This window comes from Diadema antillarum, unplaced genomic scaffold (assembly GCF_040938485.1).
Source record: "Diadema antillarum isolate AM-2024a unplaced genomic scaffold, OU_Dant_1.0 scf00000110, whole genome shotgun sequence".
NCBI classification, from domain to species: Eukaryota; Metazoa; Echinodermata; class Echinoidea; order Diadematoida; family Diadematidae; genus Diadema; species Diadema antillarum.
This window is the reverse complement of record NW_027270999.1, coordinates 2,275,859-2,297,679: the sequence shown is the minus strand read 5'-3', so window position 1 is coordinate 2,297,679 and position 21,821 is coordinate 2,275,859. Positions and strand designations below refer to the sequence as shown.

Here is a 21,821-nt window from a genome sequence, read left to right as displayed (position 1 = left end):
ATTCCAGTTACAATGATATTGCTTGAATTCTCGGAGCTTATACAATCATATCATACTGTTTTGCACACATTAATGAATATGCGAAACACATACACTGGGAGTGATATGCGGTGAAAACCGTTCACCTTTGATACTCTCTTCATGTTACACTCTTGACAGAGCGTCGGCAATTACATTGTTTTTGCCTGCCACATGTTTGATTTTGAGTGCATATGGCTGCGTCATCATGCTCCATCTGAACAACCTGTTGTTCTTCATTTTGAACCGGTCTAAAAAGACCAAGGGGTTGTGGTCAGTATAGACCGTGATCTCCCCTTTGCTATTTGTCAAGTACACTTCATATTGCTGGAGGGCAAGGATGAGACTGAGAGCCTCCTTCTCAATTGTGGAGTACTTCTTCTGGTATGTGTTCAATTTTTTGGAGAAGTAGCTAACTGGTCGTTCAGTGCCTTCTTCATCTTCTTGGAGCAAAACCGCTCCCACTCCTACATCGCTAGCATCTATTGCCACCTTGAATGGCTTTGCGAAGTCAGGAGCTGCCAAAACAGGCTCATTAGCAAGGACTGCCTTTAGTTTCTCGAAGGCTCTTTGACACTCATCAGTCCAGGTGTACTTTGCCTTGCCCTTCAGCAGGTTTGTAAGGGGGGTGACTACAGTGCTGAAATTCGGTACAAATTTCCTGTAGAAACCAGCCATGCCCAGAAATCTGAGCAACTCCTTCTTGGATTGGGGGATGGGAAAGCCTAGTATAGCCTCTACCTTGGCTTCTCTTGGCAATACTTGTCCCTGACCGACTACATGCCCGAGATACACCACTTTGGCCTTTGCAAATTCACTCTTTGCCAGATTAATCACCAATCCGGCCTCCTTGAGTCGATCAAAAAGTTGCCGCAAGTGTGTAATGTGCTCCTCCCACGTGTCACTGTACACTAGGATGTCATCAATGTATACTACACAGTGGTCAAGTCCAGCAATGATTTGGTTTGTCAGCCGTTGGAAGGTGGCCGGAGCATTTTTCATGCCGAATGGCATTACTTTGCATTGGAACAAGCCATCTGGTGTAGCAAAGGCAGAAATCTCTCTGGCTTTGTCGGTCAAGGGCACTTGCCAGTATCCCTTTAGAAGGTCTATCTTACTGACATATGCAGAATTTCCGACCCTGTCAATGCAGTCTTCTAGTCTGGGAATGGGGAAAGAGTCTGTTTTCGTCACGGCATTCACCTTTCTGTAATCTATACAGAATCTTTGAGACCCATCCGGCTTGGGCACCATGACGATTGGGGAGCTCCAACTGCTTTTACTCGGTTCTATTATGTCATTGTCTAGCATGTATTGAACCTCTTCCCTTACTTTTTGCAGTTTGCTCGGGTTTAACCTGTAAGGGTTTTGCTTGATAGGGTCAGCATCTCCTACATCAACATCATGTACAGCCAGAGGGGTGCAGCCTGGTTTGTCCTTACACAATTCTTCGTACTCATGTAACAGACTAGTCACATCTTTCCTCTGATTATCAGGTAGGTAGTTCAGTGCCTCATCTACTTTCCCTAACATCTCTGAGTTAGACAACCTGGCACTAGAGGGCTCACTTCCATTCTCATCTTGAGCTTCTCCCTCTTCATCTACTTCTTCTACTACCACCTGAGCTACGCCTACCGGCTGACTAGCCTTTCTCTCATAGTACTCTTTCAGCATGTTTACATGACACACCCTCTGATCTTTTCGTCTGTCTGGCGTACTGATCACATAGTTCACATCATTGAGTTTCTTTTTGACATAGTACGGGCCACTGAACTTGGCTTTCAGTGGTTCACCTTGTATGGGCAGCAGTACAAGAACTTTGTCACCTGGGTTGAAAGTTCGGGCTTTGGCATTTTTGTCTGCCTTTCTCTTCATAAAGTCTTGTGACACTTTCAAGTGTTCCCTAGCTACCTCACAAGCCTTTGAAAGCCTTTCACGAAACTTTGACACGTAGTCAAGTAGGTGGACCTCATCATCCTCAGTCATGAATTTCTCTTTGATGAGCTTCAGTGGGCCCCTGACTTCATGACCGTACACCAACTCAAATGGGCTGAAACCCGTCGACTCATTTGGGGAGTCCCTCGTTGCAAACAGCAGGAAAGGGATGCCCTTATCCCAATCCTCGGGATACTCCTCACAAAATGCCCTAATCATGGTCTTTAGGGTCTGGTGGTAGCGCTCCAACGCACCTTGGGATTGGGGATGATAAGCTGATGACTTCAGCTGCTTCACACCCAAACGATACATCACCTCTTGAAATATGCCTGACATGAAATTTGACCCTTGGTCAGACTGCACTTCCTTGGGCAACCCATACCTAGTGAAAAACTGCACTAGAGCATCTACCACAGTCTTAGCAGTGATATTTCGCAATGGGATAGCCTCTGGAAACCGTGTAGACATATCCATGATTGTCAAGAGGTACTTGTGACCTGACCTAGTCCTAGGCAAAGGTCCAACACAGTCAACTAGAACTCGACTGAATGGTTCTTCAAACGCAGGTATCGGAATCAATGGCGCCGGCTTCACTGAGTGCTGTGGTTTACCAGCCACCTGACATGTGTGACAAGTCTTACAAAACTCAGCCACATCCACATTCAACCCCGGCCAATAGAAATGCCTCATGATCCGATCCTTTGTCTTTCTGACGCCTAAATGGCCGCCAACTGGTAACTCGTGAGCAATCCTCAAGATCTCACCGCGGTAACTAGGAGGGACAACAACTTGACGGACCACCGTCCAATCCTCATCAGCTGGCCTATGGGGAGGTCTCCACTTCCTCATCAAAATGCCATCTTTGACATAATAGCACTCAGGGACCTTTTCAGCCTCAGCCTCAGAACACGCCGTCTGAGACAAGCCTTTCAACTCAGAGTCTGCCTGCTGTGCTTCAACCAAGGAAGACTTGCTAAACAGCCCATCACTGTTAGCCTTGGAGCCTAATACAGCAACCCCATCATTCAAATCCTTGAAAAAGGTTTCTGCCAACCAAACACCGGAATTCTCCTCCACATCAACAGAATCCGCATCATCTTGAACAGCTCTACGAGCCTGAGACCTAGTCACAACACAGTCTGGGAAAATCCCAGGAAACTCCTCCTGCAACTGCTCAGTTTCAGCAACCACCACTGGTTTATCCGAAACAACTGGAGACGCAACCACCTTGTCCCCAGCCAAGTCATTCCCCAACAAAAAGTCAATGCCTGCCATGGGCAACTCAGGAACAACTCCAACAGTAACAGGACCAGAAACTAGGTCACACTTCAAATCCACTCTATACAGTGGCACTGACATATAACTGCCATCAACAGTCTGAATCAAGACTTTTGCATTCACTGCACTATCTGGTGGAAAAGTCATACCACCATCCACCATCAACGACTGAGAGGCCCCCGTATCCCGCAGGATGACTACTGGCTTACCTGCCTCACCAGAAGTACATGGGGTCACCTCACCATCAAACAAAAAGCTACGATAGCTCTCATCCACCTGCTTCAGCCTATCTTTGAATTTGGGAGATTGACTTTCAATGGCCTGTGTTTCACTGCACGGGACACTGTTTTCGGGTAGGACACTTTTTGACATGACAAATCCCAAGTCCTTCTTTGTTTTGTTTTGCAACTTCCAACACTGTGACTTTACATGCCCTGTCTTGTTACAGTGAAAACATTTGATGACATTTGCACTTGTACTGGACCCTTTGTCAGATTGAGGCTTTGGTGCCGATGAAGTTTCAGAACTCGTGCCCTTTTCAGAACCAGCATTCTTTGGACTGCTCGACTGATTTTTGTCTCTCTTATTTCCAGAGAAATTCCTGAAAGGTGGTCTGTTGTCATTTCTGTGGGTCAGCTCATACTCATCAGCCATCAAGGCTGCTTTATGCAAACTTGTCACTTTGTGATCATCCAAATGTGACCTCACACTGAAAGCAACACTCTTTTTGAATTCTTCCAAGAGAACAACCTCACGTAGGTTATCAAAATCCTGATCCACTTTCAGGGACCTGTACCACCTATCAAACATCATTTCTTTTTCACGAGCAAACTCAACATGTGTCTGGCCTGGTTTGCGGTACGAATTTCTGAACTTGTGTCTGTACGCCTCTGGCACCAACTCATAAGCATTCAACACTGCTTTCTTGACTGTAGCATAGTCACGTGATTGCTCTTCAGAGAGAGATGAGTACACATCAGCTGCTTTGCCGACAAACACACTTTGAAGGAGCAAGGGCCAAAATTCCTGTGGCCAGTTCAAACTGTTAGCCACCTTCTCAAATGACACAAAATATGCATCAACTCTGTTTTCTTCAAATTTTGGCACCAATCGAATGTTCTTGGCCAAATCAAATTCAGATGGAGCCCTTTCCTGAGTTCTTACAGTCTGTGCATGAGCCATTTCCATCTCACGCAATTTCACCTGTTGCTCCACTTCAAATTTCTTCTGTTCCATTTCAAGTTTCTTCATTTCAATTTCTCTTTGTTTGTCCCTTTCTTTCATTTCCATTTGTCTTTGTTCTCTTTCCCTCTCTCTTTCTATTTCTAATCTCATCTTCTCTTTCTCCAGTTCCAATCTAGCAAGCTCAAGCCGTGTTTGATCTGAAATTTGAGCTTGATCTGGAATGTTGATTTCTTCTTTGAGCTCCATGTGACCAGCTACTAAGTCAAGAATCTCTGCCTTTCTTGCACCTTGTGGAACATCTACATTCAAATGCTGTGCAATAGCAGTCAAATCACATTTGCGTAACCTTTGCAAATCTTTGAGGGACAAATCTGTCCTCTGAACAAATGCCTGAACATCCATTGTACTGATTGACATTGTCTCATGTATTACACACAATATGCAATTGAACAATCAAATCAACTGGTATTTTGTCTGTACCAATATTCTGGATTCCGGAACGTTCCAAATTCTAAGTTTTGGCTTAAATTCACTTCCCGGACAAGCCCCCAATTTTGTTACGACCAAAATCACTCCGAGAATGATCGCACAAAAGAAACAATCAACTGATGTTCAGGCGGTTTATTAACAGTGATATAGTAGGTACAGACTGGTAATCGGTTTCACATCAGTACAATAATGATCAATAGAAATAAATATAAGTCAGTAATGGAATCACTTACGTACGCATTACACGCAATATCCCTGGAAATGTCCAAATACGATGCTCGATGCACAAACGAATGATCCGCGATGCACCGATGAATGATTCCTCTGACGTAACTCCAGAGGCACAGGTTACGATAGTCCACGGTATAGATCCGGGGTAAAATCCACGATATACGTCCACGGCGAAACGTGCAGGGTCCAAATGTTGTGACGACCACGTCCAGTTGATGCGTTGAATGATGATTCACTTAATATTGTCCAGCTAGGAATCCAGCCCGTCACAGCTTTTCCATAGTAATGTCCATTGACACAAAAATGGTGTCTATCCCCAATGAAGACAAATTAATTATCTGCAGGCAAAATGTCTCCCAGGCCAAGTATCTCCACAAACATAACAGGTCAGCAGGTAACACAGGACTGACTATAACAAGTCGCTTCAGAGCCAGAAGTGACGTAACTCTCAGAGCAGAGGTGTTGGGTACTCTGCCTACTGCAGAATTCCTCTGGCTTATATACTATCCATTCACCCCCTTCTAGCACATTCTATAACTCTCTCCAACCTACTAGCCAGTCCAAGTTCCAGGAAACCTGGATGACTCACTGCCTAACTATGTACAAAACATCATTACCAAGAATAACTACCAATCACATTGGGCTACAGGGACAGTGCCTCACTCAGCCAAATATGTAAGCACTTCCCAGAAAATTCTGGAAAGGGTGAAATCATTCTAGATTGAGTGAGTTATAATGTATTTCCTGTTACATGCATGTACTGTATATCTACATTGTATACCACCTAGAAAATTCTCCACTGATCTGGTCAGCCTGTATGTACTATATCTATACCATGTAGAATGTTCTCCATGAATCTGGTCAACCTGTGTACATACACATTAAAACAGCCATGCATACAGTACATCATACATATGTACATAACTACTAGTGTGTACATTTGTGACAGAATGTATACATGTATTTCATTATCTATACTCTATGTGCAGGACACAGCTGGGCAGGAGAGATACCGTACAATAACCACAGCCTACTACAGAGGCGCTATGGGCTTCATCCTGATGTATGACGTTACAAATGAAGAGTCATTTAACAGCGTACAAGACTGGTGAGTTTTTGTCTCCTTTTTAATGCAAGTTGTATTTTAGCCATTGCAGTAAATCTTAGTCATATACATGTATATTGAGCTCTGAACCCAGTAGCATGGGGTACCATGGATTGTGAAGGCTGGAACAGTTCAGATGTATTAGCTTTATCACCGATTTCTGTGTAAACACGCCTTTTCCCTTCCTAATTTCAAGCATTATGGTATTGATTCTGTCATATTTCAAGATATCAAAACTGTTCTGATATGTTTTGGTTCTCCACAGAGGGAGACTACTCTCTCATGTTTGGAGGTCAGAGTATAAGAATTCTCATCAAAAATGGAAAAAAAGAATAAAAATGCCATGGTATGCAAGGGTAATCAACAATATAGAGAATCAAAGACTGACATTCCTGCCTAGATAGAAATTGAAAATATTTTCCACAAATAGAATTACCTTGGATGTAAAAATTCTACAGTGTGGCATGAATGTACAGCTAGTACACTGTTGACCTGTTTAGGACGAGTCCCTAGTATACTCTGGCAGGGGTCTATTGGAAATGTGTGTTGTAGCAAAATCAGTCCATCCTTAACGGGTTAATGTGTGAAGGCATTTTACATCCATAGCAAGTTATCATTCTACCTGATACAGCTCTTCCTTTGTCTCCTCTGTCTGTGAATTTCTCCATCCCCACTGACCTCTTTATTCTTGTCATTGATTTGATATGATCTTGATGGCTACATCCATGGAAGGCAAAGACTGCATTACATGCACATTAAGAGTGAATGCAGTGTTCAAAGTGTCATACAGTACTATGATACACAGCATCATGATTTCACCTTTGAACCCTGTTTGACCCAGGTGCACACAAATCAAGACGTACTCATGGGACAATGCTCAGGTGATCCTGGTTGGTAACAAATGTGACATGGAAGACGAGAGAGTGATTTCTACAGAAAAGGGAAAGCAACTTGCAGACCAGCTAGGTAAGATACTTTCCCTCATCTTATACCCACCTTTTTGCCTCTTTCATTCATACCACTGTCTAGACTTTTTACGTGTAAACTTATGGTTGTAACATTGGTGAGGGGGGGGGGGGGGGGGCACCATAAAGAAAAATCAAATCTAGCAATGATATGAATATATTCTGTGATATATGGAAGATGAAATTAAATGAGGTAATAGCCCATTAGGTTTTGACAAGAAATCCTTTCTGTGTGGTAGGAAATTTATTTTGTTAAGAAAAAAGTGTCCAGTTTACAACATTCCCAGTTTCTATACAGTTTCATTAAAAAGCATCTGACAAAAAGGTGACAGTACTTTGTTTTGGCTGTGTTTGCATGTAATGCATAGATTAAGATTTGAAATAAGCATGATGTCTGTAGTATGTCAGAGCAGTTCAGGTCGTCATGATAATGCTATGTTAATTACTTCTTATTTAGTTCTCATCTTGTATAAAGCACTATTTTGTTCTTCATAACTTCATTTGATATGTGATGTAGTAAAAACAAGTCATTGGTTGTTTATTTAATGTGAAGACCTTATGCAGAAACAGTGAAAAGAAGAGATTGTGCATAGTGTGATTATTGTACAGTGTACTGTAGTGTGTTTCTTTTTGTTGTGCTTTGGCTTTTCCTTCAGTTGTTTGTGCATGTAAAAGGAGCAGTGAGGAGATTTTGCTTTGTTAGAATGACAGGAGTTCATAGTCACATGTCTGGGCTTTGGGATCACATGAGTTTACGCACTGGTCAACTCATTAGGGACAGCCAGTGGTCACACCTTGGTAATTGATTGGTCACTTTGCTAGCAGGGCCACATTGGTGCAATAGTGTGATATAGAATTGATGGTTAATGGAGTACATCTGCTGTGGTTTTGCAGACAAACTCATTCTCTTTTTTTTTTGGGGGGGGGGGTGAGGGGATGGGAGGTATTAACCAACATACTTCACTACCTGTTTAATACAAAAGGAAAGAAAAAAAAACATAAGAAGGTGACTTGAAGTGTTTAGAGACTGATATGATATAATAGTGTCATGCAATCCAAGTGGACAGAGAGTGGATATTTTTACTAGGTGCATCACATCATGAATAGTCTTGATGTGCAAAATAGTGTTCTGTGAAATGGGTTTGTCTGTGTGTGTGTGTGTGTGTGTGTGTGTGTGTGTGTGTGTGTGTGTGTGTGTGTGTCGGTTATTGTGAGTCCAAGGGTGCATAGGCTATAATATCTATCAACATTTTCATGAGCACATGGCAATAACTCTAATCAATTTAATGATCCTTGATCAAATTGTTTTATAGCAACTAATTTACAAATTGTCTTTCATCAACATAAATAAACACTGCATATTCAGTGTTTTAAGTAATAGCCATGGGGATTTGTACATTGCATGTGTGTCCATGGTTTGTATCATGGCCATTAATCTGGACACTAAAACAAAGGGCGATTTGTCAATCAGTGATAATAGCTTTGTATGTAGTATACTCAAACAATCTGTCTGATACATGTAAGTGCCTTCAGTTACATTTCTCTTTAGCAGATGTATTCAAAATTAGTTCAGATTCATCTGGTAAAACCAGGTTCAGAGAATATTTGTGTGTAAGGCTCTGTTTTGTTTGAATATATATAGGATTATATAGACATCTTGTTTGCTTTTGAAAATGATGTTGATTTTCTCACAGGACAGAATCTTGTTTTTCTGGTAGGACAAAGTGTAGTCTATCAAATGAGGTAAAAGAGTGTTTCTGAGACCGATAGATTACACAGAATTGAAATTACCCACATGTATGAGAAGCTTTTAGTGCAGAAGAGTACATTAAGCTGCATATTGTGGGAGGAATACTTTTGAGTGATTGTATTTTCACTGACATGGCAAGAAGATGCATACAATCATAGATGCTAGCACCAGTATGCTGAGTCCAAGATGAAGGCTGCTGCATTTTTTTTTTCTTATTTGGTCATGCAGCATCCATCAAGGAATGCAAGAAGAATGGGGGTACCTGGATATTGAGTTCTCCTTGTTTGCCTGATAGAGAAAAAAGGCTGGAGTAAGATTGGAATGGGAGAATAACAATAGACAACGACCTCCTTTGAATGCAAAATGAAATTGCAAAATAATCCATCCACTGCCGATATTCAGTCCGAGGACACTGTGCCATACCAATAACCTGCGAATGATAATTTTGAAGTTTATTTGCTATTGCTTGAGAAATATGACATTCAAGCAATGATAATGACTGACAGTAAGATTATGCTCTATGATGATTACCTCAAACTCAAATACCAATTTTTGAACCAATACATATATGAATAAATGAGCTTTCTTCTAATTTTGGATGGAATCAGTAGAATTTGACCTTTGCAAAAATTTCTGTGCAGCGGTTGATTATCCTGCAAGCTTTATTGCTGAAGACTCTCTGGTTTTGTATCCATTTTGTGTGGGAAAGAAAGAGACTGAAAAACAGGAAGGACTTATAATCTGACATTTATGAACTGAAAGATCATTCCAAGGGGGCGTGATAAGTCCCATTTAATGATGAGAGATTGTACAACAGAGCAGCAGTACACACCAATATAAGGCTTCTAAACCTTTCAATTATTCTTTTTTTCTCCATGCACTGCAATGATTCATCACTGTTCAATCTCTGTTCTGTGATAGGTTTCATACTTGGTCTTTTTTCAGGAAGTCCATATCATTCAGCCCTTTTCTCCAAAACAAAAATTATTTTGCAAGAAAAGAAATATGTATTAATGTAGCATTGTAGAGGTGACTAATTTTAGACATTTCATGTGACATGAAACTAACATGAAAATTAAAGCATATTCCCAAAATTCATCTCACCCAAACGAGTGAAAAAAATAACCTGTAACTTATAACATTTCCACTTTTACAGTACTCCTGTCCTTGCACAAGAGTATGACATAGTGATGATTTGATATATTTTTCTTAAAGTATATACATATCAGAGAAATAAACATATACTTTGTAATTTAAGACAGGATCAATGTTTATTCCTGATGCATCTGCTCACTCTTGGTAATGGAATTAGTTGGCATGGCCTACAGGCCAACTTTGTTTTGGCCAGTACATGTACCCTTCGGACTGGCTGTACAGTGAGTGAGAAAACTGCACAAGTAAATGCTGTTAGGGTGTGTGGGATGGCTCAAGAACGGCATGTCTGACAAGGCATTAGCTGTGTTTTCTTCCCTTCCACGGATCTGTCTCCATTGCTAGCGTGCAAACTGAGCCAGCACCAATCCTGGCCTCGGGCCAAGCAGGTGGAAACACACAGACATGGGATGAGAGAGAGGAAGGAAAAGCACTCTGAGATGCATGCATGCAGAATAATGAGAGGCATTTTAGGAGGTAGAGGGCACTTCTGAAATATTGTATATCACAACATATACCAAGCCATGGTAGTGATACTCAAAGATGCACATAAACACAGACTAACAGACAGACAGACAGAGAGGCATAGAGGGAAAACAATGTCAGAATTCTGTGCAAATAAAAATAATGATGCATGACTACTTTATGCATAGTATAGCTGAAGTTAAATATTGGATGACAGAGAAAATAGTACCTTGTCATTCATCCATGACCCGCCCCTACGAAGGCATGGACGAGTTACCTGACACCTGTTTTGATATCCTCATTCCTAAATATTCATTTCATGAAAGGTGACTGACATTAACAAGAAGTATATGAATGACATTAATAGATAAAGACATGTCTATAGCAGACTGTGGGAAGAGTGGAAGAGACTCATGTTGTGTAGATTGATAGACTGTTGTGTAGAGAACATTAGATCATGGGTCTTTTCTTCGGAAATATTGCTCAAAGGCCAATGTTTTAGGAGAGTGATTCAGAAGATGGCAGCCTGCTAAGCGCACATCCCATTTTGATCAGAAGAAAAGCATGACAAAAATCTCAAAAGATGTAAAAAAGGAAAAACATGAAAGCAGTAATGAGGTTAGAAAGTAAACAGAATTTGATAGAGAACAATGCTAGATAATATCAAGGATAAATGACTCACAAATATGAAAATTGAATTCAGTATACATAGGTGACTCATCATTTTGAATTGTGTAAAGAAGATGTTTTCTGGGCACTGACAATGTTCTCAGCTTGTAAGGCACAGTCATTAGTGGATGTGGTATAGAGTAGGAACAATCAAACATGCATAGTGATTAAGCAGCAGCCTAGCCTAGTATGAATGAAGGCTTATTGATATTTAGCTGTCTGTGAGGAAGGTCATCCTTTCTTCTCTGTTGGTAACCATGTAATCATAAGGGGAGGTATTTGACAAGTTGGCAGATGAAACAATCAGTTTTGTTTGTATAGTTTCACTGAATATGCATTCCCTTGATTAGTATGATCTGATAAAGCATAATAATGCATTGTTGAATTTACATTGCACATTCATTCAACCCCCCCCCCCCATCATACCAGTATTTAATTCATGTAAGTAGTTCAGCACACAAATTTAATTTCCAATTTGCTGTCTACTGTTGATAGAGAAGTATTGATGAAATCTCCATATTGGTATAAAAAAAACATGGGATTTAAAGAGAGAGAGACTTACTCTTTTTTAGATGCCTTGCTTATGAGCAAACTGTCTAAGTATAATGAGTTTCTAGTTTCAGATGTCAGTAGAAGTTGCAAACCCAAAGGATAAAAAGGATTTATAATTTCTTTAATTTATGTGTGTGTGTGAGTGTGTGAGCATGTGTGTGTGTGTGTGAGTGTGTGAGCATGTGTGTGTGTGTGTGTGTGTGTTGCTCAGATCTGTGGGCAAACTGTCCAGACACCATAATGTTCTACTTTCAAAATGTCAAAGATTTTCAAGTTGCCACAGCAATAGATTTACCTGAACATGAATAATACTAATTATGAGTATCGGTAGGAATCAATGCATTAATTCAGAGAGCTAAGGATTTATGTTCAAATTGCTTCCATTGTCAAACAGGGCATGTTTTAAAATGCAGCATTTGACAAGGAATCCTATACAATGGGATGTTTTTATAAATGCCAAGCCTACCCCTTTTCAGTGGGCAAAAATATAATTTTCGGGGAAATCAAATTTATCATAACCCCACTAAAGCAGATAGAGTGCTCTCTTGACACATAGCCCAAAGTGCATTGCACAATCTATATTAAGATTGAATCTTATTTTTAAGTTAATAATCACAAGGTTAATCAGGAGGACTGTAACCGATTTGAACCATCCAGCTCTAGCTGGTAAGGTCACTGTTCAACATTTTGTTTCTTGACCACATATTATGATATATTGTATGACCAATTTTTGATTGCATTCCCTGCTTTCCAAAATTCATGGTATGTGCAGGTTAGTTGAGAGTGGAAACAGTGTGCATCACATAGAATGGGTTTGCTATTTGAATAGGATATCATGCTATTATTATTATTAATAGTGAAAATTTATTGGTATAGGCAACCTCTTTAATGTTGCTGGTACACTGTACATGGACTGGCAGAGCAACCCATATCCGTGACACTCACACTGGATGCACGCACATTTTTATGTCCTTGTTTTTTGAAGGAGAAGGCAAGCTCTCATGGCATTTGTCATCTGATTTACTGAGTGGGTAATCTGATCTTATGAGAGAAAAGAGATGCTGATTTCTGGCATGTGGTTAGAATACTTTAGGTTCTGTCATATCCCTCAAAGTCAAATCACCCTGATCAGTTTTGCATGATGTAAGTGCAAAGTTACATTGTGAGTGATGTCTGTGGTAGAGCATTACCCTTTTGACCAAACTTACAATGTATTTGGGTCTCTTATTACAGCCATTAATGACTTATTGGATAGGGGTAGTTAAAAAATAACCAACCAGTCAAAAGATAATCCTCTTGAATGTATGTTATTTTCATAAACAACCAAAAATGTTGATGATATCTGTGAGGTGCTCTTGCAGTTAACAGCATTGAAAGGAGTCAAGGTCATTTCCATGGAATGTTACTTGACTTATTGTGGCAAAAATTCAGTTCATTAAACTTTCTTTTCACATCCATCAGAGTTCAATCACAATATTGATGTAGACAAGTTTTTAGTTTAGATGCGAGACCAGAAGTTAACCTTAGTAGTAGCTGTGCTTTCATTGCAATGATGATAACGTGTAAAGCAGGCCATGTGTACCCCTTGGGTTCCTCCCTATCTGAGCATTCATCAGTCAATCTGTTACCTTGCAAACCAGGCAGTGGTTACAGAGCTGATCTTATCATAAAGGGGCTAAATTGCCTTTCAATGACTTGTCCTTTACAGAGGGAGGTGTAGATGCTTGCTTAGATCTCCACTTGTGACATCAATCTCAACATGCTGCCATTATCTTTGTCTCAATGTTTTTATCAGTGAATTAATGATCAGATTTCATGCAAGATTTTCCTTAAAAAAGATGCAATGCATTCATTTCTGGTTTCTAAAATACAGTGAAATAGTGCAGCTCTATAAAAGAGAATGATGGACTCTTGGTTTGAGAGAAAATGGAGAATGTGTCATTGATGTTCCCAACCTAATTTTTGTTTTTTATAGAGGGATGCAACTGTACAACTCTGAGATTTAACTAGGTTACTGCCTTGTGATAGACAAGAATTTTCTGCTGAATCTAAACTGCATGGGTAATTGATAGCAATACAATTCTCAGCATAATTCCACTCCGAGTATGAATCATGCACTCCTTTTTTTTTCAAGAGGAAAGTGTCATGCATCCTGTAGTCTACTGTTTGCACAAGCAGGTTTAAAAAAAAGAATGAATTTCCCGCAAACCTCTCTCCTCCCTTACTCAGAGCTAGAGAGACCTAAATGTTTACTGGCAGAAGCTGAATTTTCCCTCTTCTTCATCCTGAAGTGTAGGCACTCACCAACCATGAACTTTGCACACATCCTGATAAGATTAATGTGGGCCCATCTTGGCACATCTTACACAATCAGGCCTGAGCCTCACACTGTGTACTCTTATAATCAAGCTGAGCACTAGCTCATCAATCAATCCTGATTGGCCAAGTCTTTCTCCAATTCAATTATCTGGAACCTAACTTTGGTCTCGCACCCATGGCTCTGTTTGACAGGAGATCGGCTTAGAAAGGAAGTGGTCACACCTAATTGACATGAGATGATATGAGAGATATTGATTTAGTGAGTGTTTAGAAATTCCCTTTCAAAATGTCCTGCTTTTTTAATGGCAGTACGCTTTGAGATGTACAAAAACCCATGTAACTTTTAAATTAGTGTCAATAGCCATGTTAACAAGAAACCACTTTTGTAAATGTATGGATTTTCAGATACTAATGAGAAACAAAACCTTTCAAATAGGAGGCTGCAGAGAAGAAGAAAAATTCTGAAATAAAAGTTAGTATTAACTCCTAGTGTAAGGTTTAATTCAATAAAATGTATTAACAATTTGATTACTCTACATCACCCCTTCAAAGTGTGTTATGTCACTCCACAGTTTCTTGTGTTATTTGAGACCAGATACTGCCAAATGCATTATATCTTGATTATTCTGCCTCTTTCAGCTCTGATTAATACATGCATGCATCCATGGTAATTTGAAACACAGCATGTATTGCTGTCTAAATAGTCTTTTGATACAAAGCCATTACTAAAAACAGTTGTAAAGGTTTAATGGGTTCCTTTTCTTGTGACTTTTAGTATAAAGCACTGATGTCAGTATATCAACAAAGAAAAGTAAGCATGAATATCACAAACTGGATGCACTTTTATGCTAGTACCCAGTAACAGAAACAAACTTCATTGCAAGGCATGTATATGAATGCCATGGTCAATAAGTGTCCATAAGTGGAACCCCATATGTTAGTTGCTGTACGATGTACCATTATGAAGCCTCCATGGTGTACTGAACATCAATGAGCTGAAAACCAGAGCATCAAATAAGTACCCCTGAACCCCAGATTGTACTACACTCCCAGAATCCTATCACACAGTATATGAAAGTTGAGATCTATCATCTTATATGACTTCCTAGAGCTGTACACTCATTATGTTTTGTTTTATTTATTTCATGCTGCAGGGTTGGCCTGTTCTTGTTTTAAAACTGCTTTCTGAAGGAGCCCTGCAGTAATAACAAACATCATTCTACATGAATACAAAATACATAACAGTTATTGAAATTCATTAAATTCTTCCATCAAGATTTTTTTATTGCAACAGATTGACAAATTCCCCTACATCGAAATGATTATTTTGTTGAATGTTATGGTGATTGAATTTGAATAATTACACAGTACCCACTGCATGCTGTAAGGATTAGAATGAAAAAAAAAATCTTTTATATTTTGTCCTTGGGTGGGGGAGTTGGAGGGGGCTTTTCAAAGAATAATGTGTCTGGGTAATTTACGATTTGTTTACATTTGAATGATTCAAGATAAGTTGGTACTACATTATTTTGTATTTGAATAACAAGAACACAATATTGACAGTTATATGTTGCTCAACTGACTGCCATTTCAGCATGAGTAACAAGGAACTTTGAGATGTATAGTCTTTATTCAAAATCATTCTGGCATATTTATTTTGTAGTCTTCATGATGTCTTCTTCATCAGACCATGATGAGTGCTAAAATATTTGAATAATCATAGGTAGAATACAGGAAGTAACTCTTAGTGGTTTCTTAAAAGCTAAACTCCTTGTAGACCAAAATAGTTTCAGATCTTTTGGCAGAGTTCAACACTTTATCTTGTGGTACCCTGACAATGAAGTACAACTGTATGGATCAGGCCACCAAAGCATCTTTTCATAAGAAGGCCTGACATCTATTTCTGGTGGCTCCAAACCACTAGGCTACCACTAATGTCAAACCTTGGGTATCTCATATTCTCCATCAAAGATTAATTGTATTACCTATATTCTTCTTTATCTTTATAGTTTTTGTCTTTTGCCTTCTGGTGCCAGTATAGCATGCTTACAAGGAAAAAAAGATAAGCACTAAATACAGCCACACATACTGAGAGGAAAGAGATATGTGTAGCTTCCTCCGAGTCTGTAAAGCAGATTGGAGTTAGAAATGAGATTGGGGCCATGAAGGGGGGATGATGTATGTGACAAGTCTCCTACATCTTACTCCTAGCTCTCTTATAAGTGAAGAAACAGGAAAGGAAAGTGTAGTTTATCACAGTTCAAGACAAGAGATAGAGAAATCCAACATGTTAATCAGTTCACTTCTCTGGAAGGAAGATAAACAAAAGTGGCATATGCAGTTTACTTGATCATAGAGAGATTATTTGTCACGTTATCAAACCACCTGCTATGCATGGAAAACTTACCTGATACATGCCTGGATATGAATACTGTATCCCCTTCAGCCATATCCTGAGATGTCAGTTTATCCTTGTTTATCACAAATTTCACAGTTTAGCCTTCAATTTTGCTATCTCATGAACAATGCAACTTTGTTGAAGGCTGCCTAATATATAAACTGCCAGGAAATCATTATCACTGAGATTTGACTCATAGAATGTTTACATCTTATGGTAGATGTTGAAGTAATCTTTATTCATGTGACTACAGAACATCAGTGCTTTACTACAATTCATGTAGCTGCTGCAGCTTATTACAGGCTGCCTGGTAATATACCCTTCAACCAAGTAGTACTTGAACCAATACCACACACACACACACACACACACACACACACACACACACACACATAAAGAACTGGAGTTATAGCTTCATCCCAACAACCAAATTTCGAGTTAATGGGATATAGGGGGCACGTCATTTCACGCATATTTTTTTCCACAGGCATAATATATTGGTGTGCTATGTGGACCTGCTTGACTGTGAATGTGCGTGTGTAGGCAAAGAGCAACCTGCCATGGTAAATTCCCTATGACCCCTGGCATTTCCGGTTTCTGCTTGTCGGCTGGCGAAAGGTGCAGTGTGAAGAGAGATGGGCTTTATTTATTTGATGGCATTTTGTTCATTCTCACTGGTAGAGTGCCTGCTTCAGATTGGAAAAGGTGTGCTAGTTCATATGCCGTGGGAATCAAATGAAGGTGTATCATGTATACAGTAAACTTGCCCTCTTTTGTTGTTGACTGTGTATTAAAGTGGATATATTATATTCAATAAAAGCTTTCCTTTTCTTTAATCACATGAATGCCTGAATGTGCAGTTAAAGAGCTTGATGCACCATAAAATGATACTTCGCTACATATCAAGAAATGCGAAATACATGTGCATTGTGTGAGGAAATGTCATGGCATCATAATCCCCAAGCAAATGTCATGTTGATCATAGAATAAATTATACTTTGTCACAAGAATGTGGTGAGATTATTTACAATACCATTTAAAGGGGATGGCTAGTAACTGATCAGTGGGAATGCTGTGGGATGATTGTTCCAATTCTTGTGGGATTCATTTAAGAGTACATTATATGTGACCCGCTACAACAAAATGATCCTAAAGTCGGGCGAGGTCGATTATTTGAAAATTGCATGACACAATTTCCTAATCTTTCAGCTTTAAATTGATATATAACACATCTTATAAAGATAATCGGCTGCAGAGATATCGATGTTTAAAAGAGAGCGTGTCGAGACGTCTGGGAAATCACTGTTTCGAGAAAAGCGCCCTAAAAGTTCTCCTTGCGATGCAATCACGATCAAGGGACACGCAAGTCAGTATTCACCTCCGGACAATAGAAGGTAAAGCCCTAGCAACCCCCGAAATGCTCATTCAAACACAGCGTCGGCGGTCTCCTCACCGACCAATCAGTGACCAGGATGTCAGGAGAAGCGGCTGAGCATAGCGCAACCCGCCACCACGCACCAGTCGACTGGGGAGAGTGCGAGCTTCACGCTTCGGTTAGCGGCAAGCAGCAAACTGACCAATGAGATCACTCTGGTCGTTGTTAGGGGCGGAGCCTATCTGTGGCGCTCAATCCAAATGTTTCCAGTTTCTGCTTCGTTGAAACGCCAAGAAAACATGGCCCAGAAACACGTTATTTTTTGGTCTTTCCTTTCCTCCTTTTGCTTCAAAATTTTGACAGATGATAGAAGACATGTCAGACTCTAATAATATGTCAAATTCAGAAAATCGTAAGTTTTGAGCAATTTTGATGCTCTGACTTTAAACTCGTTTTTCACGGCTTCGACCGTGCGCGACTTTAGGACCATTTTGTTGTAGCGGGTCACATATATCTATTGTTGTGTGAAAACTATTTGCTTCAAAACGGTCTCATATTCAAGTAATGTGCAGTTTAATGCCCCATCACTGTACAGGCATGTTAACCTGGAAACATTAAACTGCACATTACTTGAATATGAGACCATTCTGAAGCAAACTTATTTTCACACAACAATAGATATATAATGTACTCTTAAATGAATCCCACAAGAATGGAACAATCATCCCCCAGCATTCCCACTGATTCCCACTGATCAGTTACTAGCCATCCCCTTTAACATGGGATCATATGCCATAAAAAGCATAGAGCATACTATATCTTTTGACATATATGTCAAAAGATATAGTTTGTAAACTGTATATCAACTACAAAGTGGCACGATTTACATTCAATCCACTGAAGACATATTATAGCATTGTCATGAATCTAAAATGCCACAGACCCAGTGTAACACAGCATAGTCCCACTTTTTTTTATACTGATATAGCATACTTTGTAGTCCCACTTTGTATGTATACTGATATAGCACACTGAGCACTCCAGTGGGGCTTTTACTCTTGTTTTACCACACCAGCAACATACTCTGGAATATTTCAAGTTTGACTTGGAAGGTGTGGTTTGGTGAGGAATGAGGAACTACACACGTGTAGGGTCTGCTCATATTTAAAAAGGTCGAGCTGTTCCTTGTCAATTCAAATAGTTTATGTAGGTTGAATTGGTTTGGCTTAGCATGCAGATATTTCATGGGAGCAGTTGTCACAGGATCGAGCAAATGTGATGAAACCCTTTAAACTGTCATCAGCTGGCTCGCTTACCAGTTCTTTCATGAGTGACAAGAAATAAAAACAGAAATAGAATCTAGTTTCATAGAATATAGTCATGCTGTTAAGTTCATACAGTAGATGATTTCTCATTTCAATTGTGTTGTACTAAAGTTTTAAAAAGAATGGTCTTTTCTGATTTGCAAAACTAAATTAAATGCTATGTGGGACAAAATTAGGCTGGAAGACTGATGCTTGTATATATGAAATCATACAGGTATGTAACAAGTGATTATATGGGATAATTTTGCTGAATCACCAGCTACAGTTTTATGCCATGCATCAGTTCTATGTATTGTTGTAGTGATCAATAAACTGGTAGATTAACCTTTACTGGTATAGATATCTGAAGCAATTTTGTCCTGAATTCTTTCCAAGAGGAACTGTTCCAGAGAGAAAGAATTAGATCTCATTATTTTACAGTATTTCAGCTGATTCTTTGTAGATCCATTCTATGATTTCACTTGTCATTCTTTACTAGTGATCAATTGATTACAAAGAAACCTTTTCAACCATGGGAGATTTTTTTCTCTTCAAAACCATGAAAGCACTTAATACTAGCAGGAAAGGCATACAACTTTCATAGTGGTGTCTACAGTGTGTTAGGAATTCAGTGCTAGATGGGTGTGTAGCTTGGTGTGCTCTGTGACTCACATGGGACCAGTCTTGGGTAGTAGGGTTAGTGAGCACTTCATCCACAAATCAGATGAGGTTATACTCTTATTAGTGTGTGTTTGTGTGTGTAAGTATGTGTGTGTGTGCATGTGGATATGTGTGTATGGTGTGTGTGTCCATGAATGCATTTGCAGGTGGGGGTAGGTTGAATACTCATGATTACCCATGGGAAGTGATTGGGTCATATCACACTGCTACAGGAGGAAATCTCATAATGTATGGAAAGGATCGGAGGTAATTTCTCTGGGCTATATTGGCTTGCCATCAGAGCTTGAACAGGGATGCATTTAGGTCATGTAGAGGTCAACAGAAAAGCTTAATTGTAGCCAGTTTTCAGTCAAAGCTATCTGCAATATTGTGTATATAAACTACTGTTTTTGTTTTCAACAGTCTCTTACTGTCTTTTTTAAGGCATATTTTGACAAAAGTCACAATTGTGATATCAGATTTGTATGTAAGCATTCAGTATTGAGTATTTGATTGCAAGGAATCTCCACAATATTGCATGCATCACTAATCAAATTAGTGCAAATTTAGTCACTCTTTGTAATGCATGCATGACTGCACTAGACAAAAATGATAGATAGGATGCCAATTCAATAAATTATGAATTCTACAATGTTATGTTTCATGTTATATACCATATATATATATATATATATATATATATATATATATATGTATATATATATATAGAGAGAGAGAGAGAAGGAAAGAAAGAGAGATGTAGATAAAGATACATACAAAGATCTTTTACATGTTGCTACTTCCTTGAAGGTACAAATTTATTTTCAATGAGTAATGTTGTGTAGTTTTCACCTGGAGAGTTTTGTTGATTGACTGAGCACATTTCTAAGAAATAAAATAATGCCCTATAATCTCACAACAAATTCTAATTAATTCTTGTAATATGTACATTGCTATATAGGACCTGATGTTGTGAGCTTATATCCAAGTGTAAAGCAAGAAATGTTCGCAGCATGAAATTTTCACAAATTGCCATTGGCATTCAGCGCATATAGTTATGACAAGAACTTTTATGTGCATCCCAATTTCACAAATCTTGGTTCTTGCAAAAATTTCAAAATGAAAATGAATGCAAACATTTCTGGTTTTACTGTACCTTTGAGATATATCTTATTTCAAGTACACTAAAAAGCATAGTTAGAACATGCAATTCAATTCTCTGCTTAATTACTGGTGATTGTATATGAGAAAATGAAAACTGTTATTCAGATTTAATATGACTTATTGTGATTGTTTTGCGCCTCAACCTCAGTGGCATAACATGAAACATTACTGAGCTATTTTGAAATGACTGGGATAGCACTTCGGAAACAGACTTTGCCCTGAATATAATCACCATGCCCTAAAATTATCAGGCACTGGATGAAGACATACACAACAACAACAAACAAACAAACAATGAGATCAATTCTTCTAGTTTGTTACTGTGAAGAAACAGTAATACATGTTGTAGAATCTTTCACTTGTTATATCAGCATTTGGATTGTGTCTTTTCATTGCATATAAACGTTGGTATCATGTCATAGGAAAAAAGGTTTGATGCTCAGCTTCATGCATAGCAGAAGGAGGAACACAATTGACGGAAATAAGATCAAAACTGTCCTTTGTTCAAATTATGTGATGGTACTTTGTACACAATTTGTATGGCTTGCAAAAAGAGCAAATATTCAAGTATCTCATGTATTTTATAACCCTTACTAAAATGTAACGTGATCTTGTACTTACTATAAATATGGTTATCCAGAGACAGTGAATATGGGTCATAATTCCCTTGTATGCAGATATTTATGATTGAAACTAAAGTTGACAGATAGTTTTGAGATAGAAGTGCTGGTATATACTCTCTGTCTCTATACACACTACGACCAGAATTTACCCTTAGAATCCAGAATTATACCAATTTCTATTATC

General features: G+C 39.0%; 1 protein-coding gene across 1 annotated transcript in view; it reads left to right on the top strand.

Annotated features, from left to right (window-relative positions):
• LOC139719410 (ras-related protein Rab-3-like) overlaps positions 1-21,821 on the top strand; it is a 79,542-nt gene that overhangs the window by 53,843 nt on the left and 3,878 nt on the right. The window contains exons 3-4 of the mRNA XM_071630826.1: positions 6,126-6,244; positions 7,083-7,207. Of these exons, the coding sequence (XP_071486927.1) occupies positions 6,126-6,244; positions 7,083-7,207 (244 nt within the window). The remainder of the gene's footprint in view (positions 1-6,125; positions 6,245-7,082; positions 7,208-21,821) is intronic.